The sequence below is a fragment of the Melanotaenia boesemani genome, chromosome 18 (genome assembly GCF_017639745.1).
Source record: "Melanotaenia boesemani isolate fMelBoe1 chromosome 18, fMelBoe1.pri, whole genome shotgun sequence".
Lineage (NCBI taxonomy): Eukaryota > Metazoa > Chordata > Actinopteri > Atheriniformes > Melanotaeniidae > Melanotaenia > Melanotaenia boesemani.
In genome coordinates this window covers 15,959,347-15,977,114 of record NC_055699.1, presented here as the reverse complement: position 1 = coordinate 15,977,114, position 17,768 = coordinate 15,959,347, and the positions used below count along the sequence as shown (strand labels likewise).

The following is a 17,768-nucleotide window of genomic DNA, read 5'->3' as shown; positions in this document are numbered from 1 at the left end:
TAAAAAGCATTTGCTACTGTGGTGAAAGTATGTGAAAACTAGATTTTCAGGCATAACTAGAATGACTAGACATGATCCTCTTTGAAGCGACCCCTACAGATTGTGTTGTAGCTGAAAATTAGCTTCTTTAATCAATTATTTAGTTATAAAAGATTACACAATATTCTTCTCTGAAGTATTATAACCATCCACCAGTCTGACAAGACTTGACCACTAAATCATGTCAAATTAATCAGTTTTAAGAAATATTAAGGATTTTGTTTCATTTACTGTCCATTCGGATCACAAAATATCAGATGCTTTGATATTTTGCATTTGAGTTGTATAGAATTCATCTGTCAATTTCCTTTTGAGCCATTCCTGAAGCCCTTTCCAGACAGTGGCTGTACCTTATTAGTGCTAAAAACAGACCCTTTGTGAAGCTGACACAAAGTTTGCTTGTTTGGTATTTCACTTAAACCAAACAGAGATGGCTCAGCTCAGAATCAGCTGAAAGGTGTTATAGCCTGGTGCTTCCATAATACCAGCATGAACTGTGTGATTTCTATAGCTATGACTTCCAGCTGTTCTTAAATTATCTGCATTTATGATAAGCCAGTGCTGACTGTAGTCACTCAGTATTAGTTTATTCTATAGCATTTGTGAGTTATATAGAAGCTGTATGCGTCTGTGCATTAGTATTTGTTCTTGCCTTACTAAGTCTCTGCAGGCTTCAGGCCCTGCTGTCCATTCAATCAAAGACTGATTCAGACCTGGGTAAACAGGTGGTAGAAACCTCCATCCAATCAGTGGCACAAAATAGATTAATTAAGAGGTCTACTAAGAGTCTAATTCTACAAGGGACTGGAAGGTAGGGAGAGCAGGTGAAAGCCCACCTGCATCCTGATTTATGAATAATGCATTGGCTGGAGAGAACCAAAGCACGTGCAGTAATCCTATTATATGTTGTATCTGTGTATTTAAGCCTTCGGTATTCCTGTCTATGTGGGAACACTAACAAGGAAGGAAACTATGTGTGTGTTCAAGTTTCCTTTTGTGTCTTCTTCAGGGGCTACTTCTCTGTAAGCTAGAGGATGTAATTTAGAGGTTTTAATAACTAAAATGCCCCGTAGCTCTTGTTAATTGTAGTGCCCACGAGTGCGCATGCATACATGTGTCTATTCACTGTGATCATGTACATTTAAATCTATACCTGTAGGTGTGTGTTTATCGGCATGTTTATTACTTTACTCATTTAGGTGCACGTTCATCTATTTAACACCTCTACCTTGTCCAAGTTAATGGGTAGTTAGACTGTAATGTTGCAAGGCCAGAATGACGATTGAAGAGGTTTAGAAAAATAGCCATTGACACTGCAGGGCTAAGCAGTAATGCTAAGATTGACTCATTCAAAGCAGGTACACAGTGTGTGGTGTAAACTGTGTTTGTCTGTAGGATGTGGTTTACGTGCATTCATGCATCCATTAGCATGTGTATTCTTGTGAGATGTTCATTAAGAAACGTGTTCATTAGGCTGTTGTAATTAGTGAAGAAATCAAACAAGTTGAAGGTTGTTTCAAGAACGACAATGCAGTCTAAACAATTAGCATGACATCAGTGGCTTCCTTCAGGCATGAGGATATTAACATTTCTAAAACAGAATAAAACAAAGCCTCTTGCATTTAGAATGACTTCTGCAACTCTGACTTCCATTTATTCTCCCTTCCTTTTTTTTTGTTTTGTTATCCTTTCTCCCAATGTTACACCATCCTTGCTAACCTTAACCTTATTCCCTCCCTCTCACGCTCTTCAGGCGCTGCGGGGGGACAGAGGGGATTCCTGGGCTGTATCAGAGCCTTACGAATGAACGGAATCACCCTCGACCTGGAGGAGAGGGCCAAAGTCACACCTGGGGTCAAGTCAGGTTGCCAAGGCCACTGCACCAGTTTTGGGATGTATTGCCGGAATGGAGGAAAGTGTGTGGAGAGGTATAACGGCTATTTGTGTGACTGCTCTGAGACTGCCTACGATGGCCCGTTCTGCACCAGAGGTAAGAGGCATGTTAAGAAAACCAGCTTGATCACGGGACTCTGAATGCCTCATAATGTTCATACTTCTCTTTATCTTCACAGACAAATAATTTTTCCCCTGTATGGTCTTTAAGATATATTTTATGATTGACTTTGTTTCCTTTTTCCCTTTAAAGGATTTTGTTTCTTTGCACTCTCCTAAAAGTGCAGTCCTCTCATAATCTCAAAAAAATAAATCAAGTCGTGAATTCTCAGCTTACACTTTGACAGACATAAGCATTTCATCATTTCCAGTACCTCTTTAGATCACAAAGCCGGAGTCAAATAGCAACCGAACATAGCAGTTAAGTTTCAATGAGCTTCATTGCCCGACAAACCCACTGTGATTTTGTAGCGTCCTCATTTCCTATTCAGTTTGAAGCTGTCAGCGTTGAAAGTGTTTGGGCTTATGATAAAAGGCATTGATTCAGAGTGATATTGTGCTTACCCACCAATTCTCCCTGACTTAAGGGTGCACTCTCTGAATGCTGAGATTGTTCTAAAGCACAACTGAGAGATCAAACTTAAAAAATAAATAAATACAAGTCACTCGAAGAGAGGTGGGTAACTCGAGGTTTTTGAAGATCACAGACAGGCCATGTCACAGTACAACTCTGCTTCTACACTGCTTTTACTAAAACATCATGTTTGTTTCATTGGGATTCATTAGATACTCTATTAAAGTTTTACTTCCCATAACAAGTTTTTCATAAAATACTCCTGGGACAGGAGCAGCACTGCTGTCAGAGGCGTTCTGCTGTAGCTCCCAGTCAGAGAGTTGATCTCCGACACGTGAATTAATTTGTTTCCTAAAGTTGAATGGTGTTTTTCCCCTGCACTCTTGGCAGGGGGGTGACAAGATGACAGAACAGTGTGTATCTTTGTGTGTGCATGCCCGTATTTGCTGTGGAAGAGGGTTACAGTGTGCAGCGATGTGCTAGTGTAAGACATGAAAAGACCTCCTTTGAATTCTGTCATAACCAATCAGGCATTTCAGGATTTGAAGAATGAAGATTAGCCTAGTGTTTGTATGAGAGTGATGAGTGTGTGCATGTGTGTGTGTATCAGAAACAGAAAGTCAATGAAAGGGAGAGAGCACACCCTTGTGTCTGTTTGTTCTTGTGTCTAGCCTGTGACTTTCCCATTCATTGTTTCTTCCTCTCATTCCTTTTCCCTGCACAGCCTTATTCTAATTGTTTTACCCTTTTCCTGTTCTTCCTCTCCTGTTACTTTGTTCCCCGTTGTCCCTCTTCATAAATTTTTGACTCATTCTCTGACAGGTTTTTGCCTCGCTCATCTCTCTTGCTTGATTTTTCTTGGCTCATTTCCAGATTTTTCTTTCTTTTCCCAAATTTCTCCCTCTTCAATATACAATTTTTCCCCCATCCTCTCAGCAAGTGAAAAATGTATGAACTCAGCCATAATTGCGCAGTGCATTTCCATTGTATCCATATTTACACACTGCTCAGGGGACCCTGCAGTATTATGATTATACGCTCTCATTCTTTTCTTTTTCTGCCCTTGAGGGTCACATGGCATCACTGTGCAACATAAATAAGTACACATGCGCAGACATCACACAAATGTATTACCTGTGCAAACATGTATGAGCTCCCTCTTAAAATATATCTCACACATTTACAAAAAATACACACACAAAGAGCTGTGGCTTTGGTGCTTTTTTTTATTCCCTCTCATGTCGCCAGAAAACTTTGAGTGTGACTGAAGTTCTCGGCAACTAGAGACAGGTTACAACCCAAGATCAGTATTTAAAAAAAAGATAAAAAATTAGAAAAATGATTTTAACTTAATAGAAAAGAAAGAGTGAAGATGTTTCCACAAGTTTTCCAATAACTAGAAGAAGCCATGCTGACTAAATGTCAAAATTAACATTCCAGGAGATATGCAGGCAAATGTTAACATGCTCAGAGTGAATAGTGAAGGATATGTGCATGACACTGTTACATGGCTTGTACAGAAGCACATTGTTATGCCATGAACACTCCACATTGTTTGAATCAAGCTTGGTGGTTATTTGACCATTTGCTCATACTGGAGGCAAATGAGCATGAGCTGTTAATTAGCCAGTAGCCCAAAGCATGAGTTTCAGACGGTGGTTTGATAAAGAAAAAGTCAGAGCATCTGAAAACTCTTTACCTTGTAAATATGATACAGTTGGTAAAAATGAGTCTCTCCAGACTCCTGAGTTTGAAGACAGGGATTAAATTGTAATGTACTTGAATCCAGTTGGAGTTTTGCCTGTAAGACATCCATTTTCTATTAATAAGCCTTCTGTTAAATTTAAGTAGTGTAACATAAAGTATTTATCAGTCTGTGTCCAGTGTTAGACAAAGGGTGAAGTGAAGCATAATAAAAATGACAAAAATATGTTCACTTGCAATTCTATGTTCTTGATGTCAAAGGCAAACATGTCGAGTCATACTCGACGACATTAAAACACAATTACACACAAAACTTTATTCTTTCTGCTCCGCCTGTAACCATTCTCTTTCATTTCATGCACTTTATGCTTTCATCTCTTTACAAATACACACTTAAGCAAGAACTGTAACTAAAGTAGGTTATAGAAAAATAAGGTTGCTTCTTTTCAACATTTGATTATGAGAATCAATAAGCCCCCTGGAATGGTTGAAATATGCTATTAGGTTTGTTAATGTACTGGTAAATGGTGCAATGTTTGCTTTCAGATGCTGGAGCACAGCAATTTAACACCCACTTTACTACACCTTTTGAATACAGTCATATTTATGTGTGTGCTCCTTCCCCTCTGGCTTTATATTATGTTTAATCGGTTGTCTTTGCAATTTATGAGTCTATGAGTGTTTTTTTATGTTTTTTTTTGTTTTGTTTTTGTTTTCATAATGCAAGATGCCTTGCTTTCTTTCTTGAATTTCTTCCTTCTTTAGGTGCGCAATGAAGTGCATCGTATGTATTGTGTATGCTTTCATTTGTGCTTATGCAATGCATGTGCATTTGATTTTATTTATTTTCTTTCTGTCGTCTTACCCAGATGTCGGGGGTTTCTTTGAGGCAGGAACGCTGGTCAAGTACAATTTCATACCTGAAAAAGCTGCGGGTGCCAGCAAGGACACAAAAGCCTTAATGCAACAGCTGATGCCACATGAAGTGAATCTGACTAAAGAGGAGGTGGCCTTCAGTTTCAGTACATCCAGTGCTCCTGCTATTCTCCTGTATGTGAGCTCCAAGACGCGGGACTATCTGGCTGTGGTGCTAAGACAGAATGGTAAGAACTACAAGCTGCTGCAGTTTGAGAATTCTGCAAAAGCACACTTCACAAATTCCCAGAAGTTTAAAATTTCAGTGTGATCTTGCATTTCATTAATAAAACACAATAGCACAAACTAAAATATTCACTCCTGCCACAGGTGCAGAGTGAGATACAGAGAAAAGCTTTGTACCATAAAATAAATTCTGAAACTAGCTATGCCTTTGTGTCTCCCCAGGTTCACTGCAGGTACGCTATGACCTGGGTGGTCTGAAGGAACCGTTTACAATAGATGTGGACCAACGTAATCTGGCCAACGGACAGCCACACAGCCTTAACATGTCCCGTCACAACAGGAGCATCACTATCCAGGTACAGCCACAAAACAAACATAAAACCATCCTCATGCACAAATATTAAGCTTTCAGTATGCTTGGAGAAAGCCCCAAGCTTCAGTTTCAAGATCCTAAAGTCATGGAGTTCAGCCAATGTTTGATTGATGGTTTTCAAAACATCCAAGTGTACTGTTCTGTCCTTTGCTGGGATGAAGCAGCTTATCCTTTTCCACTGTCAACATGCCTCCAGTAGAACATCTAAGTATAGTAACAGAGAATTCATCGATCTGTGTGCGTTGGCATGAGTGCACACTGCTGTGTGATTCTGACTGCATCCATTAGTGCTCGTATGCAGATATCCGAAGATGCTGTGTTTACATGAGACATCTCAAGAGAGGGTCTGTGTTTGTAAATGTTCATGACATATTTGTGGATCTCCATTGTCATTGTTGGTGTGTGTATTTCTGTGATCTCGGATTTTGTGCAGTTGAAGAGCTTAATGCAGATCAATACAGCCAAACTGCAGCCAGTGGCTGTCAAGTACAGAATGAGAATTTTGCTAAAGGGAATTCTCTAAAGCTCTGGGTAAAGATACTCGGATTTGGCTGCAGGCTGCAGTTTAAGAAGGACTATAAATGTGTGATAGTCACCTGGAATCAGCTGATTGATTGCATCCACAAATAACAACATTTCACATTTTTTAAGTGTCACTTAATTAATGTCAATTTATTTTTGTTCAGCTCAGGAATTTCTTGCACTGGGAAAGTTATCAGTTCCAGGTGAATACCTTATATAATTATAAACTGTCACATTCACAGTATCATTCACTAAAAAACAAGAGGGGGGGGAGGTCCATTTGCCCTCTAGTGTCCACAAGAAGACATAACAGGAATTTTGAATGAATCAGATTCACCTTCTCACTGCTAATTAAATGAATTAAACATACATTTTTAGTTTGAACAGGATATTCATGTTATAAAACAAACATTAAAAATCACAGTTACAATAAAAGGGTTTTAATCCCTTTAAAATTAAGAGATTTTCTGATCATTTTTAAAAGCTAATCTTTAGGTCACAAAGATAGACAAATGTGAGTAAGCTGCTATTACACAAACAGTTGTGCTTTTACTGTCTCCTGGGAAAAATTGCACATGTTGCAACTTATGAAGCTAGTCAGCAATAGATGGTTAGGAGCAATTTTATACTGTTTTGCACAACAAATTGTTTCCCTTCATCCATATTACAGGATTATTTGAATATTTGTCTTCTGGCCATGTCACAGTATCTTGTATAAGTTGAAGTCAGGACTCTGACTCTGCTTTCGAGAATATTATGTTTATTCCTTACCATCTTTAGCTGTTTGCTTTTTGTTACTGTCTCTCCTAACCACCTCTCCTAAACTTCAACTCACGAAGCAGCCTGTTGTAGCTTATCCCAGCTGCTATCAGGTAAGAGGCAGGGTGCAACCTGGACAGGTCTACAGTGGATCACAGAGACAAACACTCACCCTCACTCAAAGGTAGAATGTAGATTCATGAATGAACCTAATGTTGTGCATGTTGTGGGACTGTGGGAGGAAGATGGATATGACATAGAGAACCCACACATGCATGGGGAGAACATGCAACTCCACACAGAAAAGCCTCAGCCGAGGTTTGAACCAGGAACCTTACTGCTGTGATGCAATGGTGCAAACCACCACAGCCCAAGATTTTATTTTAAAAAATAACTGGTAATTAGGAGAGATGATGAAACCGTAGTCATGTGTGATCTCTAGTGATTCCAGTTACGAGTCTTGCTGTAGCATTTTGTACAATCTAAAGACAATGAAGCGATTGTTTGTTAAGGCAAGTAAATAGTACATTACAAGAAATGAAAGCACTGATGATCATCTCCAAGTCAGACTTTGGCACTAGCTTCCTAAATTTTGACATATTCCTAAGGAGGAAAATTTCATTGTGTACATCAATCTGTTAAACATAGCAACTAAATTTGTTAATGTCAACTGGATATGGAAACTTAAAGATCCAATTTGTTGCCTACTTTATGAAATCAGTGATGATAATTAGACATTTTGTCTTATCGAAGTATAACTGAATATCAGTTAACTTTTTTATGTCTGTAAAGCAGTTAACTGTCTCGACTGTGACTATTTGTCACAGTTAGATTGATTACATGCCCTTGTGTTCTTTGCTTCAGTTACTTCAGCAGTCAAAATATCACCCTCTGTTGTTCTTCTTGGTTCAAGTTCATTTCTCCTGTTCTGCTTGCATTTGTGAAATTAAATTTGTTAAAGGAATCAGCACCTAAATGTGTAATCCTCACGTGTCCTCTTTGTCACAGGGAGTCGTTGGATCTGCCTGACTGTTCCAGAAATGACCCTATTTATCCTGGAATCTCATCACCTACACTCACATGCTGCTGTGAAAAATATAGACAGCAAGAAAATAAAACTGAAACAATCAATGGAAATCATACAGCTTTTCTGAGCGAATAACATCCATCTGCTGCTGATCACTCCTCTGGGTGTACTTCAGCATAACACTACCCTTTTTTTTATTGAAAGAAAGAATGATTGGATGAACTGAGAAATTCTTTTGTTCATCACATGTACACACAGTTCTATACATGAACACACAGGTCAAATTCTCCCCTGTTCGAAAGCGGGGTAGTGCTGTTCAGATTGGTACTATTGATGGTTATTCCCAAGCTGTTAATTATTAAGTGTACATTCACAGCTTAGAACTGGAGCTGTACTTTAAATCATAGCCCAAAGAGGGGTAGTGATAAATTCAAAACTTAAAAATTAACGAGTGTTAATAATTAGGACAAACACTGGTGGGCATGAGACGGGGATTTAGTTTTAGAAAGAAGATATTAGGAAGGGAACTGTGAAAGAGATTTTATAGAGGTTTATAGATAGGGCATGAAAGTAGAGCCAGGAGGTGTGCTAACAAAGATAACTTTGATGAGTGAAACTTATTCATGTTTCACTACTGCCTCGAGGTGCTTTTCAAGATGCAAACATGTGTGTAGTATCCACGTGTCAACACCACCAGGCTTTACATGTGAGATCCTCTGATCAACAAAGGTTTCCTGCTGTTACCTCCTAAATACCTCTCTCTAGTTTTCCCTCATATAAAGTCCCATCTGCTGCCTTTGTTTAGAGTTAGGAACTACTGCATCCTTTATATAAATTCCTACAACCACACATTACTTTAAAAAAAAGTCTGCCTAATATACTCACTGAAAATCTGCGGTATTTATTTAGTTTTTACAACATTTTAAAAGTTTGCTTCAAGCTTGTTTGATTGTTAACTGTTTTGAGTCTCTGACACTTTTTGACTCACTCTGTATGATTTTTTGCTCAGTTTTCACACAGGCAGGTTATCGGTAGAGGTTATGTCTCTATTGGCTAATTAGTTATTGAGTGCCGGCTTAGTGCCCATGATGCTGCTCAGTGTTGCTATTGTTGCCAGCTTAGTGACTTTTTCTTTTTTTTTTTTTTATTTTAATTTTTAGACCAGCCTTAGATACTTTCTGTACAAGAGCCTCCATCTCTGCAGCAGGAGCAGAAGGTGTTGCAAGGAAGAGAATGAGCAGTTGGTGTGCAGTGTCGTCATTGCTTCATCACTTATCACTCAGCAAGAACTGGCAGCATATCAAAGCTCAAAGCTAATGGGATAAAAGTCTGAGTGAGAAGAAACAAAGACAGCTCAAGACAAAAGAACGTCTGTGCTTTTTTTAAAAAAATGGGGTGTTATGCTTATGTGGTCTTGTACTTCAACAGTTTAGATAAATTAAACAGCTCCAATCCACCTATCACGAGTGATAATAATCAACAGGTGCACCACATACTGTTGAAGAAGAGGCTGCTGCCCTCACGCTCACCATTCAGTTTGTTTGCTTCTTTCATGGACTACAGTTAAGTTTTGGAATGAATTCTGATTCATTATTAACTGCAATCCCAGCTGTGTTTCTGACAGCTTTAAATCAGTATTATTGCACATTCAGTCTGCTTTAGGCCAGATTGTAGTCCAGTCTTTAAAATTCTAAACCAATGGACTCGGGTGATTTTCTCTACTTTTTGTATCACTGGGATGACGTCAAAGGTCTTAGTTAGTATTGCACATTATCCTTCCAAAGCTTACTAAATTGAAATTTGTCTATTACTAACAGATCATATGACCATATATATATATATATAGTTAGATTATGAATCATCCTGAAACATCTGCATATTTTCTATAACATTACTGCTAATTTAAACTGCAAAAGTCTTTCACAAAATTCTTTGACAACCCATCCATCATACACTCACTGGTCACTTTATTAGGTACAGCTGTTTGATTGATTGTTAACACAAATAGCTAATCAGCCAATCACATGGCAGCAACTCAATGTATTTAGGCATGTAGACATGGTCAAACACTTGCTGTGTTTCAAAGTGAGCATCAACATGGAAACAAAGGGGGATTTAAGTTACTTTAATTGTGGCATTGTTGTTGGTTTATTAGCGTAAACTAGGGTTTACACAGAAGTAAAATGGAAGAAAATGCCTTGTTGGTTTCAGAGATCAGAGGAGAATGGCCAGACTGGTTAACATGACTAAACAAAAACAACAGTAAATAAAATAACTACATTACAACCAAGGGACGCAGAATTCCACTTCTGAATGCACAACACATCCAACCTTGAAGCTAATGGCCTACAGCTAAAGAAGAGAGGTCACCCATGTCAGCTAAGACCAGGAAACTAAGATGACAATTCACACAGGCTTACTATAATTTGGCAATAGAGGATTGGAAAGCCTTTGCCTGGTCTGATTAGTTTCGATATCAGCTACCACATTCAGATGGTAGGGTCAGAATTTGGTGTGCATGAAAGCATGGGTTTAATCTGATTTATATCAACAGTTAAGGCTGGTGGTGCTAATGTAATGGTGTGAGGGATATTTTCTTGGCACCTTAGTACCAATTGAACATCATTTTCTGATGGCTACTTCTAACAGGATGATGCAGCGTGTTACAAATTTCAGATAATCTTATACTGGTTTCTTGAGCATGACAATCAGTTCACTGTACTCCAATGGCCTCCGCAGTCACATCTCAGTCCAATAGAGCACCTTCGGGATGTGGAGGAATGTTAAATTCATATCATGGATGTACAACCGACAAATCTGCAGCTAATGTGTGATGCCTTCATGTCAATATGGAGCTAAATCTGCCAGGAATGAATCCAACACCTTGGCATAAAGAATGAAGGCAACAGAGGGTCAAACTGTCTAGGCTACTAGAAAGGTGTACCTAATAAAATGGCCAGTGAGCCTATAGAACAGTCTTTATAAAATTAACAGAACTGACTACAAATCCATCTAGTGACACTGGTCCATGTATCATTTAATATTTAATTGGTGTTTAAACTGAATTTTAACAAGTAAACGTTTTTGTTTTTTTTTCTTGTGTTGAAATTTGCTTATAATTTAAAGAATTATGCACCATCAGTATTTGAAGTTATTCCTTACATGCTCATCAGAGGGCTTGTTACATCTTTTATCTGAGATAACAAAATGAGTGAGAGGCAGAGAAAAGACTCAGGTGTAATATATTGTAGAACTGTCATGCTGGAGGCTGTGCCTGTGGATCAAATTCAATTTCCTGCATTGAAGAAACAGTGAACTGTTTAGCTCAGTCTGCAGAGGTCCCACATATCTGAAATCAGTGAGGCAGATATTTCAGGCATTTAAGCAAGCGACTATTGGGTTTAATAATACAGACAGAGAAAAAGTAGGACAAGTAAGCAGTGGTAATTTGAGGGAAGGGGAGCCAGGGAGAGGAATATATTAAACAAAAGCACAAAAATTAAGGAGGAAGCTGAAGGCTTGTGACAAAACCATTAGGTTTTTAGACAAAGAAAGTAGTCCTACAAAATCTAGCAAAGATCACTTTGATGCATGGTAGTTACCCCTCCGCTATTTCAAGTCATTCATGTGCAAGCTCAAGTTGCTGAAATGTGCACACATGCACACTAAGCAGCACATGAAGCTAGTGTTTGGTTTTTAAGTACTCTGTGAGGTCTCGTTAGGTTAGCTCACTATCAAAGGTACACCAAGATGAGATTAAAATGAGTTCCCATTTCACCATCTCTGAGATGAAAGTCAGGTATCCCCTCAGGCATCAGACACCTCATCTGTGTTCCCTCCACCCGATCCACCATTTACTGCGGTGGTTAGTTCAATGGAGTGAACGGCTGGCTCTAACACTGACAAGGCCTGATGGTTTTTCCGTGTTTTACTTTATAATGATGTTAAACCATTTACCCAACATTTAAAAAAAAAAACAATTTGGAGAGGTAAATAGATTCAGTCCTTGAATGCCTCGTTTATGTCAGCTTTATGCAGCCTGAGTGGCATTAAAAGAGAAGCGTGTATTCCCATGTAAGAGGACAGGATCCCAGAAAGCATGATAAAATGAGGTTTTACCTGGCTGTCTTCCTCTGTGGACCTGTGTGTGAGGTTTCTAGATTCAAACAACTTTCCCTCGTTGTGCAGCCAATTTGTTTTCTCATACAAAAGTAAATAAGCTGAGCGCAATTTAATTGTGCCCCGTTATCCAACCCTCTAGTCACTGTGAAGAACAAAAAATGCTCCACAGAGACCAGGCTTTTGGAAGGAATCAAATTAGGATGTGTTGTGTGTGTGCTTGCCGTGTGTGTGCTTGGCGTGTGTGTGCATTGAGAGAAATTGGGAGAAAATAGTCGGGAGGCATTGTGGGTACAGACTTTTCTGTTAGGGAGGACTCCACTGATTCAAACCTGTAAACAGAAGCTGTGATACACTAACATTAATCTCAGCCCTTTAGTGACAGCCCAGTCCCACTCCCAACCACCAGGAAGTAACCGGTATTCAGCCCATCAGTAGAGTAAATTTCCAGTAAAACACACAGTAACAAAAGCTCTGTTTCAACCAGCTTCCCTTCCTCTGGCTTTGCTTTGTGTTCTGTAGACTGCCCACGGAAGAATCTTAGCATGGATCAGAGATGAATGATCTTTTAGGATGATCTTTTATTTCTGAGATGCAGGGAAACCAAATTGGGGGGTTGAAATTATTCTCATTAACAGTGCCGGCTGCAGCCTTCAAGCTAATTAGAAACTTCATCGGCACAGCAATAAGAAGTTAATTATGTTGCAGGGATATGAAAGTCGTGTGTTCCTTCCCACCACCACCACCCGCTCTGCTCTCACAGCTCCACTGACAGTCCACTTTATAAACATGCAGCTTGTTCCTCCTGTTTGAAATTGTCCGAAAAAGGTTTTAAAAATACTTAGTTTGAATCTATGCTTGTTTGCATGATTATGGTACCAAAAACATCTTTGCAGACATTTTAAAAACTTAATCTAAATTGGATTGTTTGGGCAAAATTTCTATGCCACAGGTAAAATGAATTTTACCTGCATAGACAGGTGACCATTTGAAGGAAAACCTTAATCCTTTGCCTCTGCATCGAGGGGATTGCAATGAGACCATTAATCTCTGCAGTGAGAATGCCTTTCCTACAGATGTCTAGTACTACAGCAGCTGGTCCGCATGGGTGTTGATGGCAAAGAACACTTTATGCATATCTCAGAGACAGGCTTTGATAAAACCGCAGTATGAGATACCCTGATAATAAAACAAGTTGGTTATCCAGTGGGAGGCCGTGCATCTAATTGCCCTTATCTTTAACTTTGTGTTAATGGAAATGATGTGTTCCAGGATGACAAGATCCCATCCACTGATTGTTGAAAGAGTATGAAAATTATCCACACTTGTTTATTATTGTTTTCAAACCTTATCTGAGTTCTACAAAACCTTTTGCATTATGTTTCTCATTGACTGAGTCATATTAACCTTCATATAGCACTTCTACATCGACATTAGTATGTACAGAGTGAATATGATTTATGTTATGAGAACTACTTTACTAAGCTGAGGGGTTTGCCTGACCCCATTAAAATCCACAGGAGGGAGCCATTGAGCTGCAGCTTGTTTTAACAGTTCATTGCCTGACAGCAATGAATTGCCATCTTTTAATCATCTGCTTACTGGACTGATGCAGGTTTTTAGTCTGAATCATTTTTAATTGCTATGCTCAGTATTTTTGGGCTTCTTTGGGCTCTCTTTTAAATGCAGTTCATCATAGATAATCTCACCATCTTTCACTTTCTGCTTGTCTTATTTCAGTTGGATCATTACCCTCCAGTCAGCTACAACCTTCCAGATGCTTCAGACACACAGTTGAACCTGGTCAAAACACTATTCTTAGGCAAAGTCTTTGGTGAGTATGTTACCTTGTCAATTTTGTTGCTTACAGTTGCTTCAAATCCTAATTTTTGTGATCTCACATTGTAAGAATGGTCATATAAAGTTTATGTTTCGTATATTTATTAAATTTGTCCTGTTGTGGCCCAAACTATATATGCTTAACTTGTCCATTTCTCCTCTAAATTACAAAGAAAGACTGTTGCAGAGAAACCATCTGGTTTTAAACTGGACTCTTAAACTCCTCAGAGATATTTAAATGAACATTAAGGAGCAGTAAATAGAAATAAAAATTAATAAATAATAAAGACTCACTAAATTAAAATGATAAATTGGCTATTTTTCTTGTATTTTTTTAAATAGACTGTGCTTCATGTTTTGTCCACTAGAGAACGCCAGAATTCTTCAGAATGGTTTTGGTGCATTAGATCAGGATTCTCAACATTTTCAACTGTGGGGCCCAACTTCAGTTATGAAATTAAATTAAATTAAAAAATATACTTTATTAATCCTTTGAGGAGTCTCTAAGCTTAAGCACACATAAGAAATATAACAGGCACATATAAATAAGTAAAAAAATAAAGATATTAAAGCTTTAAGAGCATCTTTATATTTACATAAAACGAGAACGATTTCACAGTAGATTGTAATGTTTGCAGAGTGGATGAAGTGCATCCTAGTGCAAGGATGGACAGGGTGTGTGTGTGTGTGTGTGTGTGTGTGTGTGTGTGTGTGTGTGTGTGTGTGTGTGTGTGTGTGTGTGTGTGTGTGTGTGTGTGTGTGACAAGATGTGAATCTTCAATGTGTGTGGCTTTGTGTGATTGATACAACAGCAAATGTAAAGTTCAAGTTAAGATTAAAACAAAACTACTAATTATTAGATTTTATTACAGCAAAAAAAAAAAACAAGACATTTTGAAAGAGCTATTCCCCTACTCACCAGAAGGTACCCTGCATCAAAATTTGCTGAAAGAGAGGCTAAGACAAATAACAAAGAAAACTCCCTCATTGTATTAAATCCCTGCAGTCACTGGTTCTCCACATTTCTGTTAGAAGTTTTACTGCATTTTTCTACATCTGACCAAGAGCTATTTCTCATGATTGTTCTACATGTGTATGTTCTGGTTTACCCACAATGCCCTTTGCATTTTTGTCTGCTTACTGTACTTATTTCACTCGAATCGAACAAAGACCTACATTTGTAGGTGGACCAGAGTTCACTCCTTTGATCTGCATTAGAGTTCAGTTACACTGTCACACCTCCCCAAACAAACCGGACAATCCAGGGGTGCAAAATAGAATCGCTGCATCATATGATCTCAACCATGTCCAAATGTGCTGCTATTATGGAAAGCTTAGTCTCAAATGCAACAGTGTCCGTGTCTTTAGGCCAGTCACTTGCTCGAATAGCTAAGATAATCAGCAAAACATCTGTGCAGATTTCATTCAGATTTTCTTAATCCACTGAGAAGGAAAAGAACTTGTTTTTTATCTGGCTTCTCCAAATACATTTCCCTGACAAAAAGTAGTGTTTCTCTTGGTGAAGGATTGTTATTTTGTGCAAGTGTTTGTCACCAATTTCACACAAAGACAACCAGGATACATTTTGAAGACAATAAGAGTTTGAGCATTAAAAAGAGATAATCTATTAAGTTTTTTGAGTGGCTCAGAACCTATTTAGGTTCTCCTCATGTCAAGTGGGACAAAATAAGTGATTTTGTTAGTCTGAAACGACTTGTAATTCCTTTCCACCCCCATCTTTATCCCCCTTCTTTTGTTTCTCATTTCTTTTGACCTTTGAAGTGGTGAGAAAGTCAGTAAGAGTGAAGTAATGGCTGACTTCACTCATCTGCCAGGACTATCGACTGCTGCTCACATCACAAGAACCGCAGGGAAAACTGCATGCAGATACACACATTACCACACGAACAAGCACATACACAGTACTATAACAGTCATCCATCGTTACTCAACCAATACACACAAAATTTTAAGGACAAACAAGCCAAAGTCACCTTCTATGTAAAAATAGCCCTGATTTGCATGTTGAATTCATTACTGTACAGTATGTGCAGGTTTAAGCATCATGCTTACTGCTTTCTGCATTGCAGAAACAATTAAAATATGAAGGGGAAAAAAACTAAAAGTGAGAAAGAGGAAACAGAAGGCAGAAATGTCTTGATGAGGAAGATGGAGACAGACGAAAACAGCAGGGAGAACAAATGCTGGCATTTACACATCTCACTAGATCTGCTCTGTCGCTGTGTTTGAACCACAAACACAAGAGAGGCTGTCAGACGGCTCAGCTATCAGATTCTTTACTTCTGGGAGAAAGAGACCCTGTGTTCACTAGAGTACACACACATTGGCTGCAGTGATATCTCCTCTGTCTCTGATTGTGGGATTGTTGCGTTAGTTTTCTCCAGTAACAATGAAACTTATCAAACAAGTAGACATTAAAGAATAGAGAGATATATATTCAATGGACATTTCATAAGGTACACCTTTCTTCTACTGGGATGGACTTCATTTTTGTCTTCAGAACTGCCTTGATTCTTCATGGCATAGATTGATCAAAGTGTTTAAAAGTAAATCCTTCATCCACCAAATTATTCAGCAACCTTGGTCCATGTTGACATGATAGAATCACACAGATGCTGCAGATTTGTCAGCTACACATCTATAATGAGCTTCTCCTGCTCCACCACATCCAAAAGCTGCTCTATCGGATTGAGATCTATTGACTGTGGAGGCCATTGGAGTACAGTGAACTCGTCATGTTCAAGAAAGCAGTTGGAGATGATTTGAGTTTTGTAAGTTGGTCCATTATCCTGATGGAAGTAGCCATTTGCACTTCGCTGGTTGTCCTTAATTAGGCATTTATTTTTTATGAACTGGCTTGTATGAACACAGTTATTATCAGTTGGACTACTGTTGATTTAATTGGATCACAATGAATAGGCTTGAATTGATTATATCTGTAAAGTACCTTGAGATTACTTTATTTTGAATTGGTCCTATAAAAATAAAGCTGAATGGGTATACTGTGGTCATAAAGAGATGGACATGGTTGGCAACAATGCTTTTATGTTGTTTTTGCCAAATTGTGAACCTACTATCTGAATGTTGGAGTTGAAATTGAGGTTCAGATCTGGCAATGTTTTTCCAGTCTTCTTTTGTCCAGTTTTTTTGGTAAGCCTGTGTGAATTGTAGTCTCAGTTTCCTCAGACCAGAAATACTAATCTAGAAATTATTGTGTTCAGTAGTTTCTGAAATACACAGAATGACCCGTCTGGTACCAACAATCATGCCATTTAAGTTACGTAAATCTCCTTTCTTCCCCATTCTGATGCTCAGTTTGAACTTTTGCAAATTGTTATGACCATGTTTGCATGCCTCGATGTATTAGGTTGCTGCAAAGTGATCACCAGATTAGCTATTTGTGTTAACCAGCAATTAAACAGGTCCACCTGATGAAGTATATGTATACAGGCAAACACTAAATCGTCATTAATGTAATATCCTTCCAGTATTTTTTACATACCTACATCTGCTCACAGGAAGGACTTATTGTGACCTCTTAGCTACAACTTTGGATGTGGGTGTATGTATTATGTCATTTACTTTTTAATTACAGAGGACAATAACAGCTTAAAAACTCTATCATGATCAAAGACACACTGGCCAAAAAAAAAAGTCGGCACCAAAAACAAAGGTCACACATTCTCTGTGGCATTGTTTTAATAAGCGCCTGTAATGTCACAAGATTTATTTTCATCCAGTGTTACATTAATTTTTCACTAAGATCTTATATTGATGATGGAAGATTCTGACCACTG

At 38.4% G+C, this 17,768-nt stretch overlaps 1 protein-coding gene across 1 annotated transcript in view; it reads left to right on the top strand.

The window, feature by feature from the left end:
- The window catches only part of cntnap2a (contactin associated protein 2a), a 383,333-nt gene that overhangs the window by 350,091 nt on the left and 15,474 nt on the right, over nt 1–17,768 (top strand). Inside the window, exons 20-23 of the mRNA XM_041967941.1 lie at nt 1,793–2,029; nt 5,080–5,313; nt 5,534–5,667; nt 13,852–13,945. Of these exons, the coding sequence (XP_041823875.1) occupies nt 1,793–2,029; nt 5,080–5,313; nt 5,534–5,667; nt 13,852–13,945 (699 nt within the window). The remainder of the gene's footprint in view (nt 1–1,792; nt 2,030–5,079; nt 5,314–5,533; nt 5,668–13,851; nt 13,946–17,768) is intronic.